Here is a 23,421-nt window from a genome sequence, read left to right as displayed (position 1 = left end):
CGTTTTCTGACCAAACAATATCCTTTAGTATTTCTTGTAGCTTTGGTTTGGTTTTTGCAAATTCTCTAAACTTGTGTTTATCTGTAAATATCTTAATTTCTCCTTCATATTTCAGAGAGAGTTTTGCTGGATATATGGTCCTTGGCTGGCAGTTTTTCTCCTTCAGTGCTCTTTATATGTCGTCCCATTCCCTTCTTGCCTGCATGGTTTCTGCTGAGTAGTCTGAACTTTTTCTTATTGATTCTCCCTTGAAGGAAACCTTTCTTTTCTCCCTGGCTGCTTTTAAAATTTTCTCTTTATCTTTGGTTTTGGCGAGTTTGATGATAATATGTCTTGGTGTTTTTCTTTTTGGATCAATCTTAAATGGGGTTCGATGAGCATCTTGGATAGATATCCTTTCGTCTTTCATGATGTCAGGGAAGTTTTGTGTCAGGAGTTCTTTAACTATTTTCTCTGTGTTTTCTGTCTTCCCTCCCTGTTCTGGGACTCCAATCACACGCAAGTTATCCTTCTTGATAGATAGATGATTCTTAGGGTTTCTTCATCTTTTTAAATTCTTTTATCTGATTTTTTTTCCAGGTATGTTGGTGTTAATTCCCTGGTCCTCCAGATGTCCCAGTCTGCATTCTAATTGCTCGAGTCTGCTCCTCTGACTTCCTATTGCGTTGTCTAATTCTGTAATTTTATTGTTGATCTTTTGGATTTCTACATGCTGTCTCTCTATGGATTCTAGCAACTTATTAATTTTTCCACTATGTTCTTGAATAATCTTTTTGAGTTCTTCAACTGTTTTATCAGTGTGTTCCTTGGCTTTTTCTGCAGTTTGCCTTATTTCATTTGTGATGTCTTGAAGCATTCTGTAAATTAGTTTTTTATATTCTGTATCTGATAATTCTAGGATTGTATCTTCATTTGGGAAAGATTTTGATTCTTTTGTTTGGGGGGTTGTAGAAGCTGTCATGGTCTGCTTCTTTATGTGGTTTGATATGGACTGCTGTCTCCGAGCCATCACTGGGAAACTAGTTTTTCCAGAAAATCCACTAAAAAAAAAATGCAGTCAGATCCCTATCAGAATTGCCTTTGGATTATAACCGCCACCTTGTTCCCTGTAAGGATGAAAGTCTGAGATTTGGATCATATATGCTTGGCTGTAGCTGGTTCTGTGTTTTTAGTCCAATTAGGGGTGGATTTTTGGTCCCTGGGTTTTTTTGTTTTTGTTTTTGTTTTTTTGTTCCTTCTCTCAGGCCGAAAGAGTGGATTAGGAAAAGACCAAAAGAAAAAAAAAAGGGGGGGGGGGGAGAAAGCAAAGCCGTCTCGGAGCCGGAGCCGTTCTCCCTCTGGCTCAGGCAATTCCAATATTAATGAAGCCTCCTGGGGAGGGTGAGGGAGGGATCAGAGAGATAGGAGAGTAGCACCTCAGAATATAGCCAGAGTTGCTTGTCTTGCTTGGAATGACTATTATATCTGAGATTCCCACAGGGCATGTCGCCTAAGTGTGCTGGCTGTGTGGAGATTGCCCCTGGGGGTCTGGCCCTCTGAAGCCACCCACTGCCAGTCCAAATCCTAGCGTAAAGGTTCCCCTGCTGGGACGCTTTACTCCCGGCTCCGAAATCAGTCGCTGCCTCCCGGGGACTTCTCGTCACACCAGCCGCGTTGCCGCGCCGCCGTCGCTAACCGGCTGGGCCCCCTCCTGGTGTTAGTTCAGGGGAGTGGAGCAGCTCCCCGTGCTTGTGTTGTGACAGCGCCCAGTCAAATGCCCGGCGGCATGATTCCCCGGCTGGGATGCTGCTCTCCCAGCTCCAAGACCAGACACTGCCTGCCGGGGACTTCTGCCACCGGCTGCGTCGCCACGCCGCCCGCGCGAACCGGCTGGGCCCCCTCCCGGGGTGAGTTCAGGGGGGTAGGGCTGGGCCCCTTGTTTGCACCGTCAGCTCCCCTGGGCTCTGCCCTAAGTCGGGCGCCAAAAATTACCTAACTGGGACACTGGCTCCAGGCTCCAAAAACAATTGCTGCTTCCCTGTATTTGTTCGTTTTCCATCTCTAAATCTGTGTTTGTTGTTCAGGGTTCGTAGATTGTTGTGTACATGATCGATTCACTTGTTTTTCCGAGTCTTTGTTGCAAGAGGGATCCGAGGTAGCGTCTACCTAGTCCGCCATCTTGGCCCCGCCTCCTGAATAATCTTTTTGATTTCTTCAACAGCTTTATCAGTGTGTTCCTTGGCTTTTTCTGTAGATTGCCTTATTTCATTTCTGAGGTCATCCCTGATGTCTTGAAGCATTCTGTATATTAGTTTTTGATATTCTGCATCTGGCAATTCCAGGATTATATCTTCATTTGGGAAAGATTTTGATTCTTTAATTTGGAGAGTTGTAGAAGCAACCATGGTCTGCTTCTTTATGTGGTTTGATATCGACTGCTGTCTCTGAGCCATCTATAAGATATTGTAATGATTTATTTTATATTTGCTCAGTGAGTCTTACCTTCTTTTGTTTTGTTTCAATATACGCAGATGGGCTACTAGATGCGCTGTCTTGGTTGTTGTAGCCTTTGAATCACTTATGTCCTATTACCAGCTGGTTTGGGCTGTTACCAGATATCTAAGCCTAAGAGTCCATTCACTCTTCTTGAATAGAATCAGCTTAGGTGTTCTGATTTTGGGTCACCAAGTGTGTGGTGTAGACTGTCACCTATTAACTTAGAGGAGTAGTGGTGATAGTTGTGTGCACCAGATTCTAGTAGCAGCAGGGGGTCACACTCCGGGGGGGGGCAGGATGCTGACAGCCTTCCCCCACATGCCAGTGAGGTAGATGTGTCTCTATTCCTAAAGCACTTTGGTGGGTGGGCTCTGCAGCTGTACCTTAGGCACCCAATGCTTGTACCTCTTAAGATTGGTAGGCGTCACTATCCTCAGACCCCTTTGGCAGGTGGCTACGTAGGTTGCGTGGAGCTTCAGCACTCAGTTCCCCGCTGTGGATCAGTGAGGGCTCTGTTTATTAGGTAGAGAGATCAGACCTGGAAAACTTGTCTTTCCAGTGATCTGCTAAAACAATTACAGTCAGATCTCTGTCAGAATTGCCTTTTCATTATAATTGCCACCTTGTTCTCTGTATGAATAAAAGCCCAAGACTGTGGATCTCATATGCTTGGTTGGAGCTGGTTCTGTATTTTTATTCCAGTGTAGGGAAGTCAGGGAAGGATTTTTCGTCCCTGGGTTGTTAGTAGCTGCTTCTCTCAGGCCAGTAGAATGGGTTAGGAAAAAAAAAAACGCGCGGAGCGCTTCACTCTCTGGCCCAGGAAATTCCAATGTTAATGAAGCTGCCTGGGGCAGGGAGAGGAGGGGTCAGATAGATAGGAGAGAGTAGCACCCAGGAATATAGACAAAGTTACTTATCCTGCTTGGTGATGACTGTTTTATCTGAGATTCCTGAGGGGCATGTAGCCTGTGTGCACTGGCTGGGTCGAGACTGCCCCCGAGGGTCAGGCCCTGGTCCCGTGCTTGTGCTGTCTCAGAAGCCGTGGTCAGCTCCTCCGCTCCCACTCCAAAGCCCAACGCCAAGGTTCCCCGGCTGGGACACCGCACTTCAGGCTTCAAAACCAGTCACTGCCTCCCTGTGAGTTCTCCTCCTGTCAGCCGCGTCGTTGCTCCGCCTGTATGCACTGGCTGGGTTTCCCCCGAGGTCACTTCACGGTGCTAGGGCTGTGTCCTGTGCTTGTGCCATGTCAGGAAGCCGTGCTCAGCTTCCCTGTGCCCAGTCCAAAGCCCAGTGCCAAGGTTTTCTGACTGGGACACTGGCTCCAGGCTTCCCGTGGTTGCTTGTTCTCTCATTAGCCGTGTCAGTATGCAGGCTGCTTGCACTGGCTGAGTCTCTACCAAGGTTACCCCAGGGGGCTAGGGGTTACGGCTGTGTCCCGTGCCTGCCCCACCTCAGCAAGCCGCAATCAGCCCTGCCACTTGGCACCGGGGAACCATGAGGGCTCAAGGCTGTGGAGCGGGAAACCAGTTCCAGAAGCAGTCACTGCTTCAGGGAGCGGCTTTTTGCTCCCCTGTCACTTAGGTCAACTCTTTAGTTCTGTGTTTGATGGTCAGCGTTCTTAGATTGTCATGTATGTGATTGATTCACTTGTTTTTCCGAGCCTTTGTTGCAAGAGAGATCCGTGGTAGTTTCTACCTAGTCAGCCATCTTGGCCCCGCCCCCTTTTCATGAGTTTTTATAGTCGTGGTCTCATACAATATTTGTCCTTTTGTGATTGACTTATTTCACTCAGCATAATGCCCTCCAGATTCATCCATGTTGTGACATGCTTCGCAGATTCATCATTGTCCTTTATGATTATGTGGTATTGCGTTGTGTGTATGTACCATAGTTTGTTTATCCATTCATCTGTTGATGGGCATCTATGTTGTTTCCATCTTTTCACTGTTGTGAACAAGGCTGCAGTGAATATGAGCGTGCATATGTCTATTTGTGTGACAGCTTTTATTTCTCTAGGTATAGTCCTATGAGGGGGATTGCTGGACCATATGGTATTTCTATTTCTAGCTTTTTAAGGAAGCATCATATCATTTTCTGAAATGGTTGTACCATTTTGCATTCCCACTAGCAGTGCATAAGAGTTCGAATCTTCTCACAGTCTCTCCAACATTTGTTATTTTCTATTTTTTTGACTCGTGCCAGTAATGTTGGGGTGAGACGGTATCTCATTGTGGTTTTGATTTGCATTTGTCTTTTTTTTTTTTTTTATAATAACTTTTATTAAGCTTCAAGTGAACGTTTACAAATCCAATCAGTCTGTCACATATAAGTTTACATACATCTCACTCCCTACTCCCACTTACTCTCCCCGTCTTGAGTCAGCCCTTTCATTTTTTTTTTTTTTAATGGCTAGTGATTGTGAGCATTTCCTCATGTGTCTGTTGGCCACTTGAATGTCTTCTCTGGGGAAGTGTCTGTTCATTTCCTTTGCCCATTTTTAATTGGATTATTTGTCTTTTCGTTGCAGTAGAGGTGTTGGATTTTCCTATAGATTTCAGAGATTAGACCTTTGTCTGATTTGTCAAAGCCAAAATTTTTTTCCCAGTCTGTGGGTTCTCTTTTTATTCTTTTGGTGAAGTCTTTTGATAAGCATAAGTGTTTAATGTTTAGACGATCCCAGTTATCTAGCTTATCTTCTGTCTTCTGGTGTTTGTATATTGTTAATTAGGATTTGTATCCTGTTAGTGTGTATCACAGCCTCTAGAGTTGACCCTATTTTTCCTTCTATGATCTTTGTAGTTTTGGTTTTATATTTAGGTCTTTGATCCATTTTGAATTTTTTTTTGTATGTGGTGTGAAGTGTGGGTCTTGTTTCATTTTTTTGCAGATGGACATCAGTTTTGCCAGCACCATTTCTTAAAAAGAGTGCTTTTCCCCATTTGATGGACTTGGGCCTTTATCGAAGATTAGGTGATGGATGGATGGATGGATGGATGGATGGATGGATGGATGGATGGATGGATGGAATAACATCTAGGTTCTCGATTTTGTTTCATTGGTCAATTTGTCTGTGGTTGTACTAGTACCAGGCTGTTTTGACTACCGTAGCTGCCCATAGTAGGTTCTGAGGTCAGGTAGTGCAAGTACTCCTGCTTTATTCTTCTTCAATAGTGCTTTACTTATCAGGGCCTCTTCCCTTTCCATATAAAGTTAATGATTAGTTTTCCCATCTCATTAAAGAATGCTTTTGGTATTTTGGATCAGGATTACATTGCATTTGGAGATTGGGGTTTTTTTTTTTTTTGGGTGAATGGACATTTTCACAATGTTATGTCTACCTATCCATGTGCATGGTATGTTCTCCCATTTATGTAGGTCTCTTTTGGTTTCCTGCAGTAGTGTTTTGTAGTTTTTTTGTATAGGTGTGTTACATCCCTGGTTAGATTTATTCCTAAGTATTTTATTTTTTTAGGGGCTGTTATAAATGGTATCATTTTCCTGATTTCCTTTTCATTGTTCTCTTTATTGGTATGATAGAATATATTTTATATCAAAATACATTATAAGAGACAAGGAGGGGGATGATGTGTTTTCATTTTCATTTGTCTCATAGTATTTATTTCACTCTTGATTTCTTCCTTGACTTGATAGTTATTTAACCGTGCATTGTTTAAATTCCATGAATTTGTGCGTTTTCTAGTTTCGCTTCTGCTGTTAATTTCTAATATTACTCCTTTGTGGTCAGATACTTTGAATAATTTCAACATTTTTAAATTTGTTGAGACTTCTTTTGTGGCCTAACATATAGTGTATTCTGGAAAATGATCCATGTACACAGGAGAAAAGTGTGTATTCTTCTGATTATGGGTGATGTGTCCTGTATATATCCATTAGGTCTAGTTGGCTTATGGTATAATTTAAGTCCTGTATCTTATTACTGATCTCCTTTTTTAGATGTTCTCTCCATAATTAGGAGCTCTGGTGGCACAGTGGTTAAGTGCTTGGTTGTTAACTGAAAGGCTGGCAGTTTGAACCTACCAGCCGCTCCATGGAGAAAGACGTAATAGTCTACGTCTGTAAAGACTACAGCCTTGGAAACTCTGCGGGGCAGTTCTACTCTGTCCTATAGGGTCTCTATCAGCCAGAATTGGTTCAATAGCAGTGGGTTTGGTTTTATCCAAAATAGAAAGTGGTATATTGAAGTCCTCAAATATTATTGTGAAGTTGTCCGTTAGTCTTTTCATATCAGTCAGTATCTGTTTCATATATTTAGGAGCACTAATGTTAGGTGCCATTATCCCCTGGAGTTTTAAGTTTTACATAACTTTTTTGGATGTTTCAGCAGGCAAGCACTGTCTTTCATGCTGCCAGAATGGACAGGTGCATCCCTGACTTCCTTATACTCATCACAACATTGTTTACCCAACACTGTTGCTGCACATCCACACCTGAGAGTCCTGGGCATATGGGGTGGATGTGTGATGTTCTTTGGCAGCTCCTCACCTCCCTTAGAGTACCGTGACTTTGTTTTTGGAATAAAAGAGATTGTATTGGCACAATCTGTTACCAGCCTGCGGGTGGGTAGTAGATTTTTCCTTTATATAGTATTTTTAAACACCAAACTGGGTGGGGGGGTTCCCATGTATGTTTACATACCAGTTAAATTTATGAAACTAGTGATGCTTCAGTAATGTCAGCATGCCATTGTACTGTCCAAGACTTCAGGTGCTCTTTTGAGATGAGTGCTTGTAATATTTTATTTTTCTCTAAAGATTCTGCACTAAGAGATGTGCTGTTTCATCACTGTAGTGGATATATAGCTAAAAATGATTGCTTACAATATGCCAGGCACAGTGCTCTGTGTCATTTAATCTTACAACAGCCCCATGAGATAGATATTATTATAATAATCATTTTAATAAGAAGAAAATTGAGGCTTAAAAAAAGTGAATTACTCATCCAAGACTATCCAGCTAGGAACTGGAGATGAATTCAAATCCAAATAGAGTCTTTGCTCTCACAGTTACCCCATTTTGCCTCCCTGAGGAACATGATGTATGTTTTACATATAGGTGTAGTATCCGTGTATTTTACAAACCATCTTTGGTTTGTCATAGAAGTCACTACAGCCTTAGTAAATATCCTTGCTCCTGAAGTATGTGTAAGGTGAAAGGAACATTCATCACATGGGCCTATTATGAACTCTGTGTTATACCAGTCCTGGTTTTCCAGAGAAGTGGCTCCTACACAGAAAATACGGAGAATTGAGTGCAAGAGACAGACTTGCAAACATATGATGACAGCCCACTGATAAGCGTGATGAGGGGGCAAGGCCTGGCAGGCAGAGCACAGGGAGGAGGAGCAACTCTGGGAAGACATGTCCTGAGGGAGAGTGTTGTCTAAGTAGACTCCCGAGGAATGAGCTGGAGTTGAACAGGTGTTGAGAATGGGGTGCAAATGCTCTAAGAAGGGAGCACATGCAAAAGAGATCTAACGGCAGTAGGTTGACAAACATGTGACACGTATGCTTGAAATGTAGAGTCCACTTATGAGAGGTGGCCTGTAAAAGCAGGCAGGAACGATCTCACGAAGAACTTCAGTCTATGGGGGTTGTTCGACTCAGATTGCCGGGCTCCTCTGTGTTTCCGATTTGTTGGATCTGGAGAGACACTTTGGGAACCACTGCCCTAAAGGAACTTCCCAAAAAGTGAGGGACAGTTCCATCACTGTTCATACAAGCTCACCTCACATTCCCAGATGAAGCCCTGGTGTCCAAGGCACAAACCACATGCTTTCCCATCAGTTCAGCTGAGGTAGGTAGAGACTTCCAAAATTAACTTTACCAGAAAATTAAGGATACCATTACATTTAAAGACCTACAAATTGTTGTTGTTTATCCAGAAGGCACTAAGGTGTCCTCACAGGTATCCTCATCTCCTCCACAAACATCTGAGCCCCTCTTGTGCACCATCTGCTTCGTGAGGTGAGAGGGGCAGCAGATGACAAAGGCCAACAGACCCAGCCTCTGTCCAATGCAGGGCATTAGCTGTGTAAACGTGAAAGAAGTTAGAGATTTTATTTCCTCAGTTGCACTAGCCACATTTCAGTGCTCAATAGCTATATATGGTGAGTGGCTACTGTAGTGGTCAGCACAGATCTAGAACATTCCATCACTAAAGAAAGCTCTGTTGGGCAGTGCGGGTCTAAGGGAATGACAAACACTGAACAAATTGTTGAAAATTAGCTGAATTAGCTCTGAAGGAGCAGGGTAAAGTTCAGTAAGAACTTGTAACAAGTGACCTGATCCAGCCTGGGCAGGCATGGAGAGAAGCATGCAGGCGTTCCCGTTCCCATTTGGGTCTCAGTTCTTTTCCCTCAACTCTGCAAGTTCTCTTCAATCCCAAATAAGCCCCTTTTATTAAGTGCTCTTGAATGCAACTCATTACAACAGAAGGAGCCCACCTAAAACTGTGTTCTACAGACAGCTCTGCAGAAAGATGTTAACAGGTGCTCTTCAGCCTGCACCCCTAGCCTCGCCTCCCCACAGTGAGATTCACAGTGCCCATTGCCACACGGAAGGTTCTGACAAGTCCTGCGATGAAGGAAACTTTCTAATTCTGTTTAACTCGTGACCACGCAATACGAAAAGCAGCCGCTGTCTCTTTGGAGCTGCCTTTGAGGAAAACAGGCCTCCAACGATGCTCCCGAACAACTTTTTCTTAGTTTTGGATTATTTACATGAAAAACCCTTTATCAGAATGTGCCTAGTTCTGGATTTGGAAAGGTAACCATAAATTGAACACTCCGTGCCCCATCCCATCAGTGTGGGCACCCACAGTCTCACCCTCCTCCCTAGCAGCAGGGTGTCTGTGTGCACAGAGACCAGGTGCCTGAGGAGGAGCAATGTATCTTTTTATTGATGCAAGTACGTCCAGTCATCCTGCATCACAGTACAGCTTTATAACAGCGTATTTCAAAATACTGAGACAGCATATGAAGGGTGTGTATCAAACTGGGAAAATTAAGTAGCAAACATAGACACCATTTCAAGTAGGTACTAAAATTGATGACCCAGTGAAGTGCACATTTATGTGAAAGCTCTTTAACATATGTACAGAAAATGCTCTAACATTGTATTTCAAATATATATTCTCAAGTTTTAGGCCTTTCTTTATCTCAAATACATAAACAGAGCAATATGTACTATCAATATACAATATGTACTACAATATACAATGTGTGCTACCAATATACAATGTGTACTATCGATATACAATGTGTACTATCTAGAATATCTGAAAAAGTACAAACACTGTAACAATACAGTGCAGACAATCTTACACAACCCAGGGCGGAGAGAACATGAGCAACAGATTATGCGCAGTCACTGCCCTTCCTAAGCCAGACTCCCTGCAGGCACCTTAACTCCAGGCATTAGGAGCTGGCCCAGCTCACCCAGGCTTCCCAACGTGAGGCTTCTGCTGAAGAAAGGCATGCCGAGAGGCAAGCACAACTAGTTCCAAGTCTGTTTGCGCAGGAACAAAACCCCACTGCAAGGGGCAGGAGACAGGTGGACAGATGGCACCCAGCTTTCTCAGGGAGCAGAATCTTGTCACTGTCCCCTCACCAGTCAGATGGGGAGCATGGAACTGACACTTCTAATGTGAGCGCAGGGTATGTCTCCAAGTGCTGGGCAGTTTTATTTGAATGGACTCCAGCAATTAATGGTCTAGCTAACTTCTGTTTCAGGATTCTGATTAGGGGAGTCTCCCAACCAGAGTGGGGCAGAAGTGCAGGCCCCAAGATCCTTGACTCATAAAACAGCTTATTTTCAGTTTGTACTTGGGTTTACAGGAGCCTTGGTGGCACAGTGGTTAAAGTGATCGACTGCCAACTGAAAAGTCGGCGGTTTGAAACTACCCATTGCTGCGCAGGAGAAAGATGTGGCAGTCTGCTTCCACAGAGATTTATAGCCTTGGAAACTCTATGGGGCCGCTGTGAGTTAGAATTGACAACAGAAGTGGGTTTACTTGGGTTTACACAACGGCTTTAAATGTCACCCTGCTGTAATCTACTTTGTATTCTCTTCATTACAACCAAGTGTGTCTTTCAGTCACAACTTAAAAACTGGCAGCATTTCACCACTCCCTCCCTTGCATTATTTTAGATTTTCTTATTTCCTAAAATTCAGTTGAAGAATAATTTGTGAGACATATCCCAACAGAAAATTTGCTGCCAGGTGGGCAACCCTGTAGCTTCTGTACAGACCTGGTGTCTCCCTGCCCTTCCCCACCCGACAAATCCCTGATAAAGGAAAAGAAAAATGTAAACTTTGGAAACCCTGTACTCAAAGGTTCACTTCCTGAAATATGCACATGAGACCTCCTGGCCACCCTAGCCCTTCCTCTAGAACTCTGCTGGCCTGTGCTCAAGGGCCGGGAGCCTTGGGGCCCAGGACAGAACTCTCTGGCGTCTGCCCTGGCTGTCCTGGCTCACTTCAGGCTAGAAGGCCGAGCAGGAAGAACGGACCCTTTCAGTACCCTCTAAGGCACTAACCCCGACATCAGCGACAATGGCTGGAAAGGTGTCCGAGCAGGCAGGGCTTATGTTGGTTTTGGTTGGGTTTTAAAATATTTTTTTCTTAAGATGTTAATAATCAAAAGTAGAAAATAAAATTCTACATTTCATTAGAATAAGATGTTATCATGGATGCCGTCTCCCATGATACTCTCCCCTTCCCCCCGACTCCCTGAAACAGGACCCTGCCCTGTTATTTAAAATAAACCAAAAACTTTTTCTGTAAGAGCCAAAGGCTGATGCATGAAATAATTACCATTTCTTTTTCATAAAAGATATGTACGAAATGGACCCCAACCAGTGAGGCCTCCTTCACCTAAACCCTTATCAGGATTAAAGCATGCTCATTTGTGTGCTTCATTTCATTTCCACAGGCTGCATCCTGAGCCTTCAGGCTCTGTTAAGGAGAGTGGTCCTAGAAGTGAGTATGGAAAAAGGACATGGTTAGGCAGCAATGGGTTTGCCGGTTCCTTCCTCTGGGGAGCTGGGAGCTAATGACCTTGCGCTGAGGGTAAGGGCTGCAATTCCAAGAAGCAGCCACTAGGGGAGGAGTTAGGGACATTCAAGCCAGTTCTCAACCTCCCACCATCTGCGAGTTCCATGCTTTGAAGCTCTGCAAGTGGAAGGGCTACTACCTCTGCCTAACCTGGGTGACATGCTCTTACAACAGTCAAGATCCATGATACCCTCCTCCCCTTGGGTTTGCTGTGCCCTCTCCACCCCCTGTCCTTCCCTTCCTCATAGACTTTGCACTGGGCTGGCCCAGGGGCTCATAAGTGGCCCTCGAGTTCTCCTACCTAAGGGTCTTCCAGCTGTCTTTTTCCATGTGATTCTCAGGACCTTCACTCTCAAAGGAGGCGATGAAGAGAGCTGAATGACAGGAAAGCCCCTCAGAACCAAGGCCCATGAGGTCAGTTTGCTGTCCACACTCAGTTGTCCCTCCTGCTCAAGCTGTCCCTTCCAAGGGTCCAACTGGGCCCAGGAGGGAATTCCCGGATCAAGGGACAGTGACCTTGGGCCTGGGCTCACATACAGGTCTTTGCCCTGTAGGGCCTGAAGCTCCCAGGCTACTCTGGGGACTCTGGGAAGCCTCCCTCTTTCCACAGCACCTGCCCCTGACCACATTCTGGTTCTCTCGAGGGGCCCTTGGAGCCCAATCCTCTCTTCTGTCCTTACCCTTCCGCTGTCATCTGCTCATGACCCACTGCACACTCACCCCTGTGTGCAGAGCGGCCCTGTGCAAAGTGGGATAATAGGCTGCCTCCAGGGTGACCATGCAGTCCTAGGTAGGACTGTGGGCACCACAGCCCTGGAGGTGTGTCCTCACCTTCTTCACTGTAGATGGGCGCCGTGAGCAGGTAGCTCTGAATCTTCTTGTCCTTCTCGAAAGGACACTCCACCTGTGTCCACATCATGAAGTCATGGATTTGTCTGGAGAGTTCCCAAAATTTCTAAATGGGCAGAAAACCAACTGGACATTCATTTGTCACTTTAAGTTTCAGATCCTTGGTTGGGGCCTGGGGACACAGGTTCTAATCTAGCTCTGCTGCTTGCTTCATGGGCCCCACTGAAATGGGCTATGGCCCTGCATGACTGACCTCGTGTGGGGAGATTACGCAAGACAGTGTGGGCACTCTGTGAAGCACAGGGCCAGCAGGTGTCCCTGGGCCACCCTGTCCTGCCCTCTGCTAGGCCATCAGGGGCTGCGCTTATTCACTTTTTCAGTTTCATTGTATCACTCGAGCTGGACAGAAGTCAGAGCCTGGGTGGCCTGATCAGGCATGAAGGTGGCACTCCCTGGCCGTGCAGTGTGTGCAGACTTACCCAGCATCCGCCCCTCCCCTGGGAAGCCTAGGGCTGAAGCAGGCATCCCAACCGTGCCTAGCATGGCACACCAGCCAAAAAATGTCATCTGTCACACTCTTGGGACCTATGTGAGAATCCACAGTCCCCCCCCACCCCAACTCCTTACCTGCGTGTATGAGCTTCAGAGAGCCTGGCACGCACATCCCAATCACCTCTGTGCCCCTGCCCACCACCCCTCAGCCAGGAGCCATTAGGACCCAAGCAGGCTCCTCACCTCTATCTAGATTCCTTTGCCTTCTCCTCTCTGCTCAAGTCCCTTCTTGCCTAAAGCCGTCCTGGCCCCCAGGCCACTGGACGTGGCCCCTTCTCTGGCTCCCTGGTTGGGCCAGCACTACAACCAGGGTCCTGGTGAAATACAGGCTTCCTGTGGCTCCAGACTCAGTAATTAGATCATCCAGCCCGTGTTCCTCCCTGTCAAAAAGCCTCTGTGGCTTAGGAAACCCATGACCCATCCTGGAGTTTGGGTCCCAAGGGCCCTTCTGAGATCCACAGGCAGTGCTCAGAAAACCCTCAGGCCTGGGCATGACCAGCTACTGACTGCAACTATTGTACCACCTGGGTCTCCACCCTGCCTGTGCTGGGACAGCCAGCCCCTGCCCTTGGACCCCGGGGGGCTGAGCTAACCTTGAAGTTCACCTGCCCATTGGGCAGGCGGTTAGTGTGAATTTTGTGCAGAAAGTAGATGTCCTTCACAAAGAGGTTAAACACAGGGATGACGATCTTCTCTCGGCTGCTGTGGGCCATCTGGGACCTCTGTGTGGCCCCCTGCAGGGCCGTGCGGTAGTTACAGAAGTTGCTGGATGGGTCCATGTGGTGCTGTGGATAGGGTGCATAGGACGCTACATGAGGTTGGGATGCCTGCCCGGGGGGGCTCAGCCTCCCACATCCCCTGTCAGATTTGCTCAGGGCTGCCCCTTTGCAAAGCTGGACACAACTGGTGGGAGTCACTGCCCCTGTGGGCGGCCCTACCCTGTCACCAGGAGAGGCCTCCTTCCCCCCCACCACCCACCCCACTAGGGAGTACAGGAGGGGAAGCCCAGGGGCTGAGCACCAGGGTCCAGAGGCTTTCAGGATGGGCCTAAGAGTCCCCAGCAAAGCTTTACAGGTAGAGAAGACCACACCTCTCCCCTGTCCCGCTGCAGACCGCACCTCTCCCTTCCTCCTTCCTTTGCTCATCTGTCCATACCGACACCTCCCAAACCTGACCAGTTCCACAAGACACAATGTTTACAAAAAATTGGTCTGGTGGTCACATATATCTGGGCAGTGCTGCAAATGAACTCTGTCAGCCTCTGGGCGACCCAGATGCTCAAGGACTATGAGCGTCCAGTGGACTTGGCTTAGTCACTCTGCAGATTCAGGGACTGTGGCTCCACTCTGAGTCAGAACCCTGCATTTTCGTCCCTGTGGAACTCACTTTGGGTGATGCTGGTTCCCAGTGAAGCAGCAAATGCCGCAAAGGGCTTAAATGATTTCGCCTTCTACAGGTGAAGGCACTGGCCAGGTAAATACATCGACAGTCATGCACATACATGCTAAATACATGCACATCAGGTGCTGAGGGAGCCGAGGCAGGCACGGGGGTGGGGGGAAACGCCCTCCCCTGCCATCAAAGGGAGCCCTTCTCCAGCCAGTGCAGGGCGGGGTGGGAGTGCGTGGGGCTGCGGTGGTGCCTACTTCCAGGACGTCGAACTTGGCCGTCTTGACTTTGGACCATGTTTTCTTCAGCCGCGCCACAGGACTGAGATTCATGCCAGCTGCAGGGACAGCAGGTTGGGGTCAGGGCCAAGAGGGGTAGGCCCTAGCGCGGGGGTTGGGGGGAAGGCCAATGAGACTGGGACACTCACAGATGATGGCCATCATTGAGTTGAAGTTCCCAATGTTGAAGCACTCCCTAGCCACGTCAATGAAGAACTCCACCACTCGGGTCCGCTGCTTCTTTTTCACTATCTGAGGGAGCCAGGAGTAAGCACAGCTGAGGAGGACCACCAGAGGTGGTCACCCACTATCCCACCAGGCTGCACTGACCAGGAGGCCGCCACCTTGGCGTGCAGCTTTCAGGCTATTCAGCAGGACAGGAGAGGTGGGAGGCAGGAGATGGGGGGACTACCTATGGGGGAGGTACTGCCCGCTCCTGCGGGAGGCTGTGAAGCCACAGACAGAAAGCATGGGACGGGATGAGAAGCTGTGCTGGGCACCAAGCGAGCCTGAGCTGGTTGATGGCACTGTTGTCATTCCCATTTTCCACTGATGACATGTGGGAGGCTTGCACCGCCAGGCCCTGGCAGTGGGGCTGCGCTTATTCACTTTTTCAGTTTCATTGTATCACTCGAGCTGGACAGAAGTCAGAGCCTCGGTGGCCTGATCAGGCATGAAGGTGGCACTCCCTGGCCGTGCAGTGTGTGCAGACTTACCCGGCATACCTCGGTGGCCACCAGCATGCTGAGGCAGTTGAACCAGTTGTCATAAGCCTCCAGGCTGTAGGTCTTGGTCTGGTCCCCTCGGCACTGCAGGAGACATGCTAGGTCATAGGGAGCCCCACCTGCCAGCCCCAAGGAGCAGGAACTGCATGCCCAGGCCAGAGGGGGTTGGGTGGGCTGAGTTAGACAGGTACCCAAGGCCGGCCCAGCTCCGCCCATTCACAGGGGAGCCCAGAGAGTGCTCGTCTGCCAAGGGGTCAGCTGGGAGGCCAGGCTAGCCCCCTGGACCCCAAGTTGAGCCTGGCGCCCCCCGCCAGCACGTATCACCCACATGGTCCTCTGCCAACCCCTGGTGTGTGCTGGCTGAGACCCGTGTCCACCCTGCATGGAGGCAGTGGGGGCCACAGAGCCCTACTCACCCTGCAGTTGTCCAGAGAGTCCCTGTGGCTGAGGATCTGCATCAGGTCCTCCGGGTGGATGCTGTGGACCCGCTCCTGGGGGTGGGGGGAGGGGTGAGAAGCCCACCATCCTTGGGCAGGTCAGACACACCAAGTAGGGCCACTTCTGGGGCCATGGGGGGTGGTTCAGTGCAGCAGTGAGACCATCGAGTATGAGACTCAGCCACTTCTTATAGGGACCATGCCTCCACAGGCCAGAGACATGGCCCTCCTCAGCTCCTGCTGGGTTCCCCTACATAAAACCTAGGTGTCTGAAGAGACCTTTCTCTGGGAGGGGAAGGGACAGAGCTGTGATGGGAGTGTAGGCATTGGGGGCTGTGCCGTGCAGGGGCACGTTCCAGGCCAGGGCAGGGGCAAGGTGAGGGGACTGGGTAGGGGAAAGTCTGGCTCTCTTTTGTAAATCCCTTTGCCTTCTCCCATGTCCCTCCTCCCTCCTGGGGCCACTTTGATACCCACCACAGGACAGTGCTGGCCTAGGGATGTCACACCCCTGCTGACCAGGCATACAGGGCCGGGCCTGGCCAGTGGGCAGCACCTTGATGGCCAGGCCTAAGGACCAAGTTGAGGACAACACTGAGGTTCAGCAGGCCCTGGTTGGGCAGTGCCCCTCTACCCCTAGGGCAGGAAACAGGACTACACTGACCAGCTCGATGTGGGTCAGCTGCTGGGCCAGCACCAGTGGATCACAGCACACGCTCAGGATGTCCTTCTGGGTGGCCGGCGGCTTGGCCTTGAGGACTGGTCCTTTGTCCATGGGCGGTGAGCGGAGCTTCTCCCAGAACTCCTGGAGCTGGCTCCGGGCAGCCAGGGACAATAGCAGGTTCTGCGTCATTTGGGTAATAGCCTTCTTCACCGTGCTGCTCTCCTGGGGGGTAGGGTAGTTGGGAATGAGGGCATTGGCATGAGCCGGCAGCCAGTCTAGAGGGCTGGCGAGCACATGTGCTATCTGAGCCCACATTCGCCTATCCAGACCCTGGGCAAGAGGTGCAGCCACCTCCTGCCGGGAGATGACAGAGTGGGGCAGGTGCCTGTGGCACATGGGTCCCTCTGCACCCAGGGGCTGCTGGGGGAGGGGGAAGATACCCGCTCAGTGGAAGGAGCTGAGGGCAGAGTTCTGGGTCTGAAAGGTGTAGGCTGGCTCAGGGGCCGCTCCTCACTGTCCCCTCCACTGCAGCAGGAGGGACTCAAAGGATGCTCCAGGGCATTTGGAAGGCCCCCTTGCCCCCTGAACTGCACACAGCCCCCTTGGGCTTTCTAGCACTAGAGCAGTGGGGGCTTCAGAGCACAGCCAGCACCCTCACTGCTGGTGGGTGGGCAGCCGGTGGAGAGCACCCCTGCAGCAGGCCCTGGCCTGTCTCCACCAGGCCCTGGCCTGTCTCCACCAGAGGCCTAAGAGTGAGCTGGGAGGCAAGAAAGGTGACAGGGCTCTTCCAACCTCTGGGCTGGTGTTCTCTCCACATCCTGGGGAGGCTCCCACCGCCATGTAGGCCCCATGGCCCCAGCTTGCAGAAGTGAGTCCAGCCCCAGGTACTGGCCAGCCCAGCATCTCCTCAGACCCAGCACTCATATGGAGCTGTCCTGTGGAAGCCCACCAGGCGAGCAGAGGGAGGGTCTTACCTCCTCACACTGGGTGACGCAGTGAATGATGGCCTTCAGCTCTGCCATGGCCTTCTCTTCCTGGAAGTCGTAGGGGAAGGCCTCAGTCCACTCCTTCAGGAGCTGCACGATCTTGGCTGACAAAGAACTCAGCTTGGCCTGAGGTGGCGGGGTAGAGAGTGAGCCCCAGCAATGACAAGATGGCTGGATGTACACTCCCCCCTCCACCCACAGGACTGGCACCCAGCCACCCACCTCTAGTTTTGCCATACCTGAACCACTTACACAACTACTCCTTGTGTCTCATTTCCCTTAAATCGATTTTCTTTTTCACTTAAATTCATTTTCAGAAAACCTACTCATCACTCCTACCATGACACAGAAAATGAGTGTCATTTGCTATAACTGGAAGTCACCCAAGTGAAGCACACAGTGAAAGCTGAGCAGTGTCAGTGCCATCAGGCTCCTGCCCCCCCTCTTGGTCAGAACGAGGTTGGCACATGCTACAGAAGGGGCAAGACACTTGCCGCCATCCTCCTCCCAGGCTTCTTGGCCAGGGCTGGAAGCTGGGGAAGAAACACTGTAGACTCCTCGTGAACGGCAGTCCGTGCACCCCAATCGCCCTCATTTGGGGTGGGCACTGTGGACAGCCTGGGGCCAGCAGCACAAGGAGTAGCCTCTGTGCCTTGGCCACCTGGGATAGGGTGGGCTGGGGGAGAGAGGCACACTGGGCCCTTCCCAGCCTCAGAGGGGCTGCAGGTACTGGGACAGACTTCACCTCTCGCTGAGTGCCCCCCGACATGCAGCCCCGCCCTCTGGGCCACCGTGCCCTCCCCTCGCCCTCCATGCCATGCACCCACTGTCCATCCACAGGTCCCTCACATCTCGAGTGCCCCCTTCTGCTTTCTTCAGGGAGGTAGACCTGGACCTGGACCAAGCCACCCTCATCTTCCACATTGCCACCCCCTCAGCAGCCCCAGCCCCTAGGGTGGACAACATAGCCCTTCTCCCTCCAGTTTTGGGCCTGGTTCCAGTGCGGCCTCTGCCCACTCCTTCACCCGGTGGCCACTTCACCTGCACCCATGCTCCACCATGCCCCTATGTCCCCTTGGCCCCGAGTTACTGACAGCTATCCTTGCCTTCCACCCAGACTCCTTCAGTAGCACTTGTGCTGGCCACATGCTCCTGCACACTCAGTGGCCTTGGTGCAGAGCAGTGTGCAGCTGGGTGACCACATGGATGCCCAGCTAGGCACCAGGCTGAGTCTGCTGGGTCAGCTCCACCCAGCGCCAGCTACTGCAAGCAGACTCTTTGGGTGGCCTGAGGGAAATGGCACATCCACAGCCCTCTTCTACAAAACTTCATGGTCCAGAAGGGTGCAGAATTTCATCACCAAACAGGGACAGGCCACACTCTGCTACAGCCAGGCCACCCCTGAGTGCCCAGGTGCAGCCCTCCAGGTATGTGGCAGCACATCCCTGGAATGGTGCCTGGTTGATCCATCCCACAGGGGTGCCCTGTCTTCTATACTAGAACCAGGGACCAGTGGCCGTTGTGGTGTTCTGACCCTCCTGATTGCCCAAAGCCTGGCTCACACACACAGGGACCACCATGCAAACGGCAGGTCACCACCATGAGCATGTGCCAGCTGGGTCTGCTCCACCTGACCCCTGGCCTGAGGTGGCGGAGGCACAGGCCCTACTGGCTACTTTTCCATGACTTTTGCTGAGACCTCAGGTATTGGGGGTCTGCTAGGGTCTTTCCTGGGAGAGGTGGGGTGTCTACCAACAGTAGTTACTCTCAGCTGGGAGGAGTGCCCAGCTCAGGGTGCACCCTCTGTACCCTAGGGGGCCATGGTCAGGCATGCCAGGGGCCCCAGCAGGCCTACCTGGCCCAATTGAGGCCTGACCTGCCAGCTACTCAGAACAGGCTCCACTCCTGGGGGAGCCAAAGGGTAGGTGGAGGGACAGATGGACAGCCCCCTCAGTCCCTACCTGGTCAGGGTCTGCCTCCAGCTGCTGCCTCTGCTGTAGGCAGATCTGCCCTACCCGGGCCAACAGGTCATGAGGGTGGATGAAGACCCGGGAGCTCAGCAGAAATGTGAAGATGTACGTCCTCTGGAGAAAAGAGACAGGGAGAATGCAAACCATGGTCAGGCATGGCACAACGGTCACCCTCATGGGCTCTTGCCATTGTGTTAGGCCGGCTGGCCCCAGGCCCAGAGCATGGCCTTGCTGGCCCTTGGCAGCCACACCTACACCTTGTCTTTCACCTTGAATCCCCTCTCCTTATAACCCTGCCCACTTTAGAGGCACAGCTCAAGCCCTACCTCCCGCCTACTACAAAGCCTTCCTGACAAGTGCTGCCTGGAGAAGACTTTCTATGTGAGGGTTCTCCTACTCCTCGAGGTGAGCTAACCCACCCTGGGACTGTCGTGTACTGCTCTGTGTCTGAGGACCTGGTGTCTACCCTGGTGCTCCCTGGTCTAGGCCGCAAGCCTGTTCCACCTCTGAATCCTAATGGGGGCGTCCAAGGTCAGCATGTCCTTATCAGCCCCATGGCCCAGCTTTGGGCCTGATCCATACCCCTGCTCCGTCATGGACCATCTTCGGGCCTTGGCCCTGCCTACACACGGCAGGGGGTCCCTCCTTTGTGCCAGCCATTTTCCTTTTCCTGGGAAGTAGCATCCCCTGTGGGGGCATGACACCAGGTGACTATCCGCTGAGGATACTCCTCTGGGACAGTGCTGTAAGAGGCGAGGTCCTTCCCTGCCCTGGGCATCTTCAGGGCCTGTGGCCCTCCCCTTTCACCTCTGACACCTGGGCCCTCAGCAGCCTGTGTCTACCCCTACCTGCCCTGGCTGGGCCCTGAGAGCATTTGTGGGTTGCACAGGCAGATGGACAGATGGATGATTTGAAGGATGGTGGATGGATGGATGAACAGGTAGATGGATGGATGGACAGGTGGATGGATGGGTGGACAATGCCAAGGGAAGTCCTCAGAAGCACTAGGAAGGAGGGAGAACTGGACATATGAGGGTGGGCTGCAGCCCCTGGAAGCCGAGCTAACTCAGCTGCCCACAGATGGAGGCTGGAGGGCAGCGATTCCTCCCTCCCCCTCTCCCTTGCAAGCTGTGTCTATTAATGGAGGCCAACAAGCCTGGGTCTGCCCCCAGGAGTGAGGGGTGCACCCCACCCACCCCATGCACACAAGAGGGGTGGGCGGAGCCTGGCCAGGTGGGTCCTCCAGCAACTCTCAGTGAAGGGAGCAGGCAGCCCACACTGCCCACAGTTGCTAGGAGACATCGCCCATCAGAGGCAAAGAGAAGCACAGATGACAAGGAACTCCTCTGTTCCAACGATGTGCCCCTGCCATTGTGAGGGAAGAGGCAGGGAGGCAGGGGCCCCAGTTAGCTCTGTTGGTGGCCAGTCCTGCCCACAGTAGGCATGTGCCCTGAAAGCACAGCACGCCCTCATCCACGTAGGTATATATGTACACATGGGTGCTCCTGTCTACCTGGGGCCTGCACTCACCCATTGACCTGGACCCCAGCAGGTAGTTTATGCACAGACAACTGCCTAGCTAGCAAGGGGCTAGAGGGAGTATGCTGGGGCCTCACAGGGCCCTGAGGTGCTGGCCTTGCCATTGGGACTCTTCTTCCTCTCCCAGGCCCTGCCCAGAACTCAGGCGCCAGCTCCGGCAGGGCGGGAGGGGTGGCCTGAATAGCTCCTATCTGTGCCTTTGCCTCCCTGCACGGCTGGACCATCTCCCACCTGCCTGTCCAACACTTGCCCTGGAGGTGGCCCCCCCCCCCGGCCCGTCACACCCACCCCCATCCAGCACTCACATCGGGGTAATAGTCCACCGTGGGGACGAGGTGCTCCATCAAGGCCTCGAGAGACCCGGAGATGAGGCGTCCGTCTTGGAAGACGAGGTCTCCAGAGCCACTACGGCCACCCCCGCTGCACTCCCCCATGCTGGGCTGCCCCTGTCTGCTACAGCTGGGTGCAAGCATGCTGGAGAAGACAAACGTCTGGGGCATAGCTTCCTGGGAGAGAAGGAGGAGGCTGTGAGGCATCAAAGGTGCCCCTGTGAGGCCCTCCTCCCAGGGCATATGGGGCACACAGGGGAAGTCCCCAGCAGGGCTACAGAGGGTGGGCAAGGGCACCAAACACCTCCGGGGGGGGGCATTAATATCAGCTCAGGCAGGGGCCTGGCTCCCAGCTGGTTCAGCACCTGGTCTGTGCACATCACCTCAATGCAGGGCCTGATCTACAGTCTGTCCTCATGGGTTACTTCCAATGGTTGAAGAAAGTTGGTGGAGAAAAAGCTGGCAGGGGGCAGGAGCACGGGTGTATGACCAAGGCAGCCTGGGGGTAAAGGTGGTGTTTGGACAAGACCGAGGACTCTCTGGGATAAGAAAGGTGCATTCTAGGCATATGAGGCAGCAGGTGCAAAGGTCCTGAGGCAGCTGTGTGTGGCGTGGATAACAGGGAGAGTGGTCAAGGGTCTGTAGACAAGGTCTGAGGCACAAAAGCAGCCAGGCTGTTCAGACCGGGGTGAGGCGTGTATCTTCCTGAGTGAGAAAGAAGCTGGCCATTATTCAGAAAGTGCACCCAAGGCCTCCTTCAGACCTGTGTCCCCACTCTGCACAGCCCCAACAGGTGCTCAGAATCTTTGCAAGGTGGGCAAGACCTCCAGGAAGACCCCTGGAGAGTGACCTCTCTCCAGGTTTAAACCTCACTTCTGGTTGAAGGGAATTCAGATGCACAGAACACTGCACTCAAAGTGGACCAGCAGCTGCACCTGGAAACCCGTTAGAATGCACATTCTCAGGCCCCACCCCAGGACCCTGCATCAGCAACTCAGGGACAGGGAGGTCTCTGTGCGCATGCTGTAACAGACCCTCCAGGGGGTTCTCATGCCCCGACAAGCAAACTCTTCCATTATCACGTGGGGAAACTGAGGCCAAGGGAAAGGGACTCAACTGAACAGGAAATCCTCATTATGTTGCCACCTCCAGGAAGCTTCCCTGTCTTAACGCCTAGACTGTTGATCCATGGGCCAGAGCTGCCTACACCATTCACTTTGCATGCCCCCATCCAGCCACTGGCAGATCTCAGTGACCATGCATGGGGTGAAATAATGAACATGGTCTTCCTGGGGACACTGCGGGTCCCTCAGAACCTATAGCTGCTCTATGGGCCACCACTGCCTAGGGACATGCCACCTCCTGTGGGGACCCAGGCCCTGGCACCTCACCTGAGCCCCAGGCACTGTGGGACAACTCCCCCTAGATAGCACAGTTCCAGGCTCAAAGGTGACCTTTGGGCAGTAACTTTGTCAGTTGAGCCTGCAGACCCCTGGCTTCTGGGGTCATCACAGAAGGCGTTCTTTGATCTGCTGGCCTCTCCTGCTGTGGAGGCAGTGAGGTGCTCTGGTCAGGAGGTGCTAAGGGGGGGTGTGGCAGCCGGTGCTGGACACAGACCCACAACTTTACAGGTGAGAGAAGCAGCTCAGGGTGAAGTTACCTGTCTGGAGACAGTGGGCCCCAGGCCACCTTGAGCCCAACCAGCCACCTCAATGCCCAGTGATATCGGCCAGGCAAGGACTTGTCACTTGTCACACTGTTCATCCCCAACACTCCTGCCACGCAGGGGCTATGGTCCTCCAGGGAATGCATCCCACCCACACCTGCCCCTACAGGAGCAGCCAAGAGAAGCTGCATCCACAGCTTGGGACTGGTTCCCCTCCCTTGGCAGCAGATGCTCCTGCAGCTGGGCTAAGGACCACACACCTAGACACCCTAGCTGCACAGAGTGGGTGTGGGGTCCCTATTGGTAATGTTTTAAATGCCACCAACATGTAGGTACAAAGCACATACATAATGCACGTAACACACGTGGCCACACACAGCCAGACTAAGTGCAGAGTTTACCACAAACAAGTTGGGGAGGGGGGGACTTTCATTTTCTGTTTCACACATTTGTAAACCATTTGATAAGCTTTCCAAATAGCATGTCTATTTT

General features: G+C 51.3%; 1 protein-coding gene across 2 annotated transcripts; it reads right to left on the bottom strand.

Moving 5' to 3' along the window:
* Positions 1-7,974: 7,974 nt before the first annotated feature.
* Positions 7,975-22,106, bottom strand: RASGEF1A (RasGEF domain family member 1A). Of its 2 annotated transcripts, XM_003418583.3 has the most exons (12): positions 21,240-22,106; positions 19,387-19,509; positions 17,414-17,551; positions 16,440-16,661; positions 15,758-15,832; positions 15,333-15,425; positions 14,766-14,868; positions 14,596-14,675; positions 13,543-13,734; positions 12,380-12,503; positions 11,850-11,922; positions 7,975-11,467 (listed from the first exon to the last, which is right to left on the bottom strand). In XM_003418583.3, the coding sequence occupies exons 1-12, from the start codon at positions 21,504-21,506 to the stop codon at positions 11,443-11,445; spliced, it is 1,515 nt and encodes a 504-aa protein (XP_003418631.2). In that variant the 5' UTR covers positions 21,507-22,106; the 3' UTR covers positions 7,975-11,442. The 2 variants fall into 2 exon arrangements, with proteins under 2 accessions (XP_003418631.2, XP_023414324.1); XM_023558556.2 differs by lacking the exon at positions 11,850-11,922.
* Positions 22,107-23,421: the final 1,315 nt, after the last annotated feature.

Source organism: Loxodonta africana, chromosome 8, assembly GCF_030014295.1.
Source record: "Loxodonta africana isolate mLoxAfr1 chromosome 8, mLoxAfr1.hap2, whole genome shotgun sequence".
Lineage (NCBI taxonomy): Eukaryota > Metazoa > Chordata > Mammalia > Proboscidea > Elephantidae > Loxodonta > Loxodonta africana.
This window is presented reverse-complemented; position numbering and strand designations above follow the sequence as displayed.

What these genes read in the sequence shown, in the direction of transcription:
- RASGEF1A (XM_003418583.3), bottom strand. Translation starts at nt 21,506, where the DNA reads ATGCCCTGGGAGGAGGGCCTCACAGGGGCACCTTTGATGCCTCACAGC. An exon ending in CTCAATGATGGCCATCATCT is followed by an intron (nt 14,676 to 14,765) that starts GTGAGTGTCCCA and finishes CTGTCCCTGCAG; the next exon opens with CTGGCATGAATCTCAGTCCT. An exon ending in GACAGCTGGAAGACCCTTAG is followed by an intron (nt 11,468 to 11,849) that starts GTAGGAGAACTC and finishes ACTCACTTCTAG; the next exon opens with GACCACTCTCCTTAACAGAG.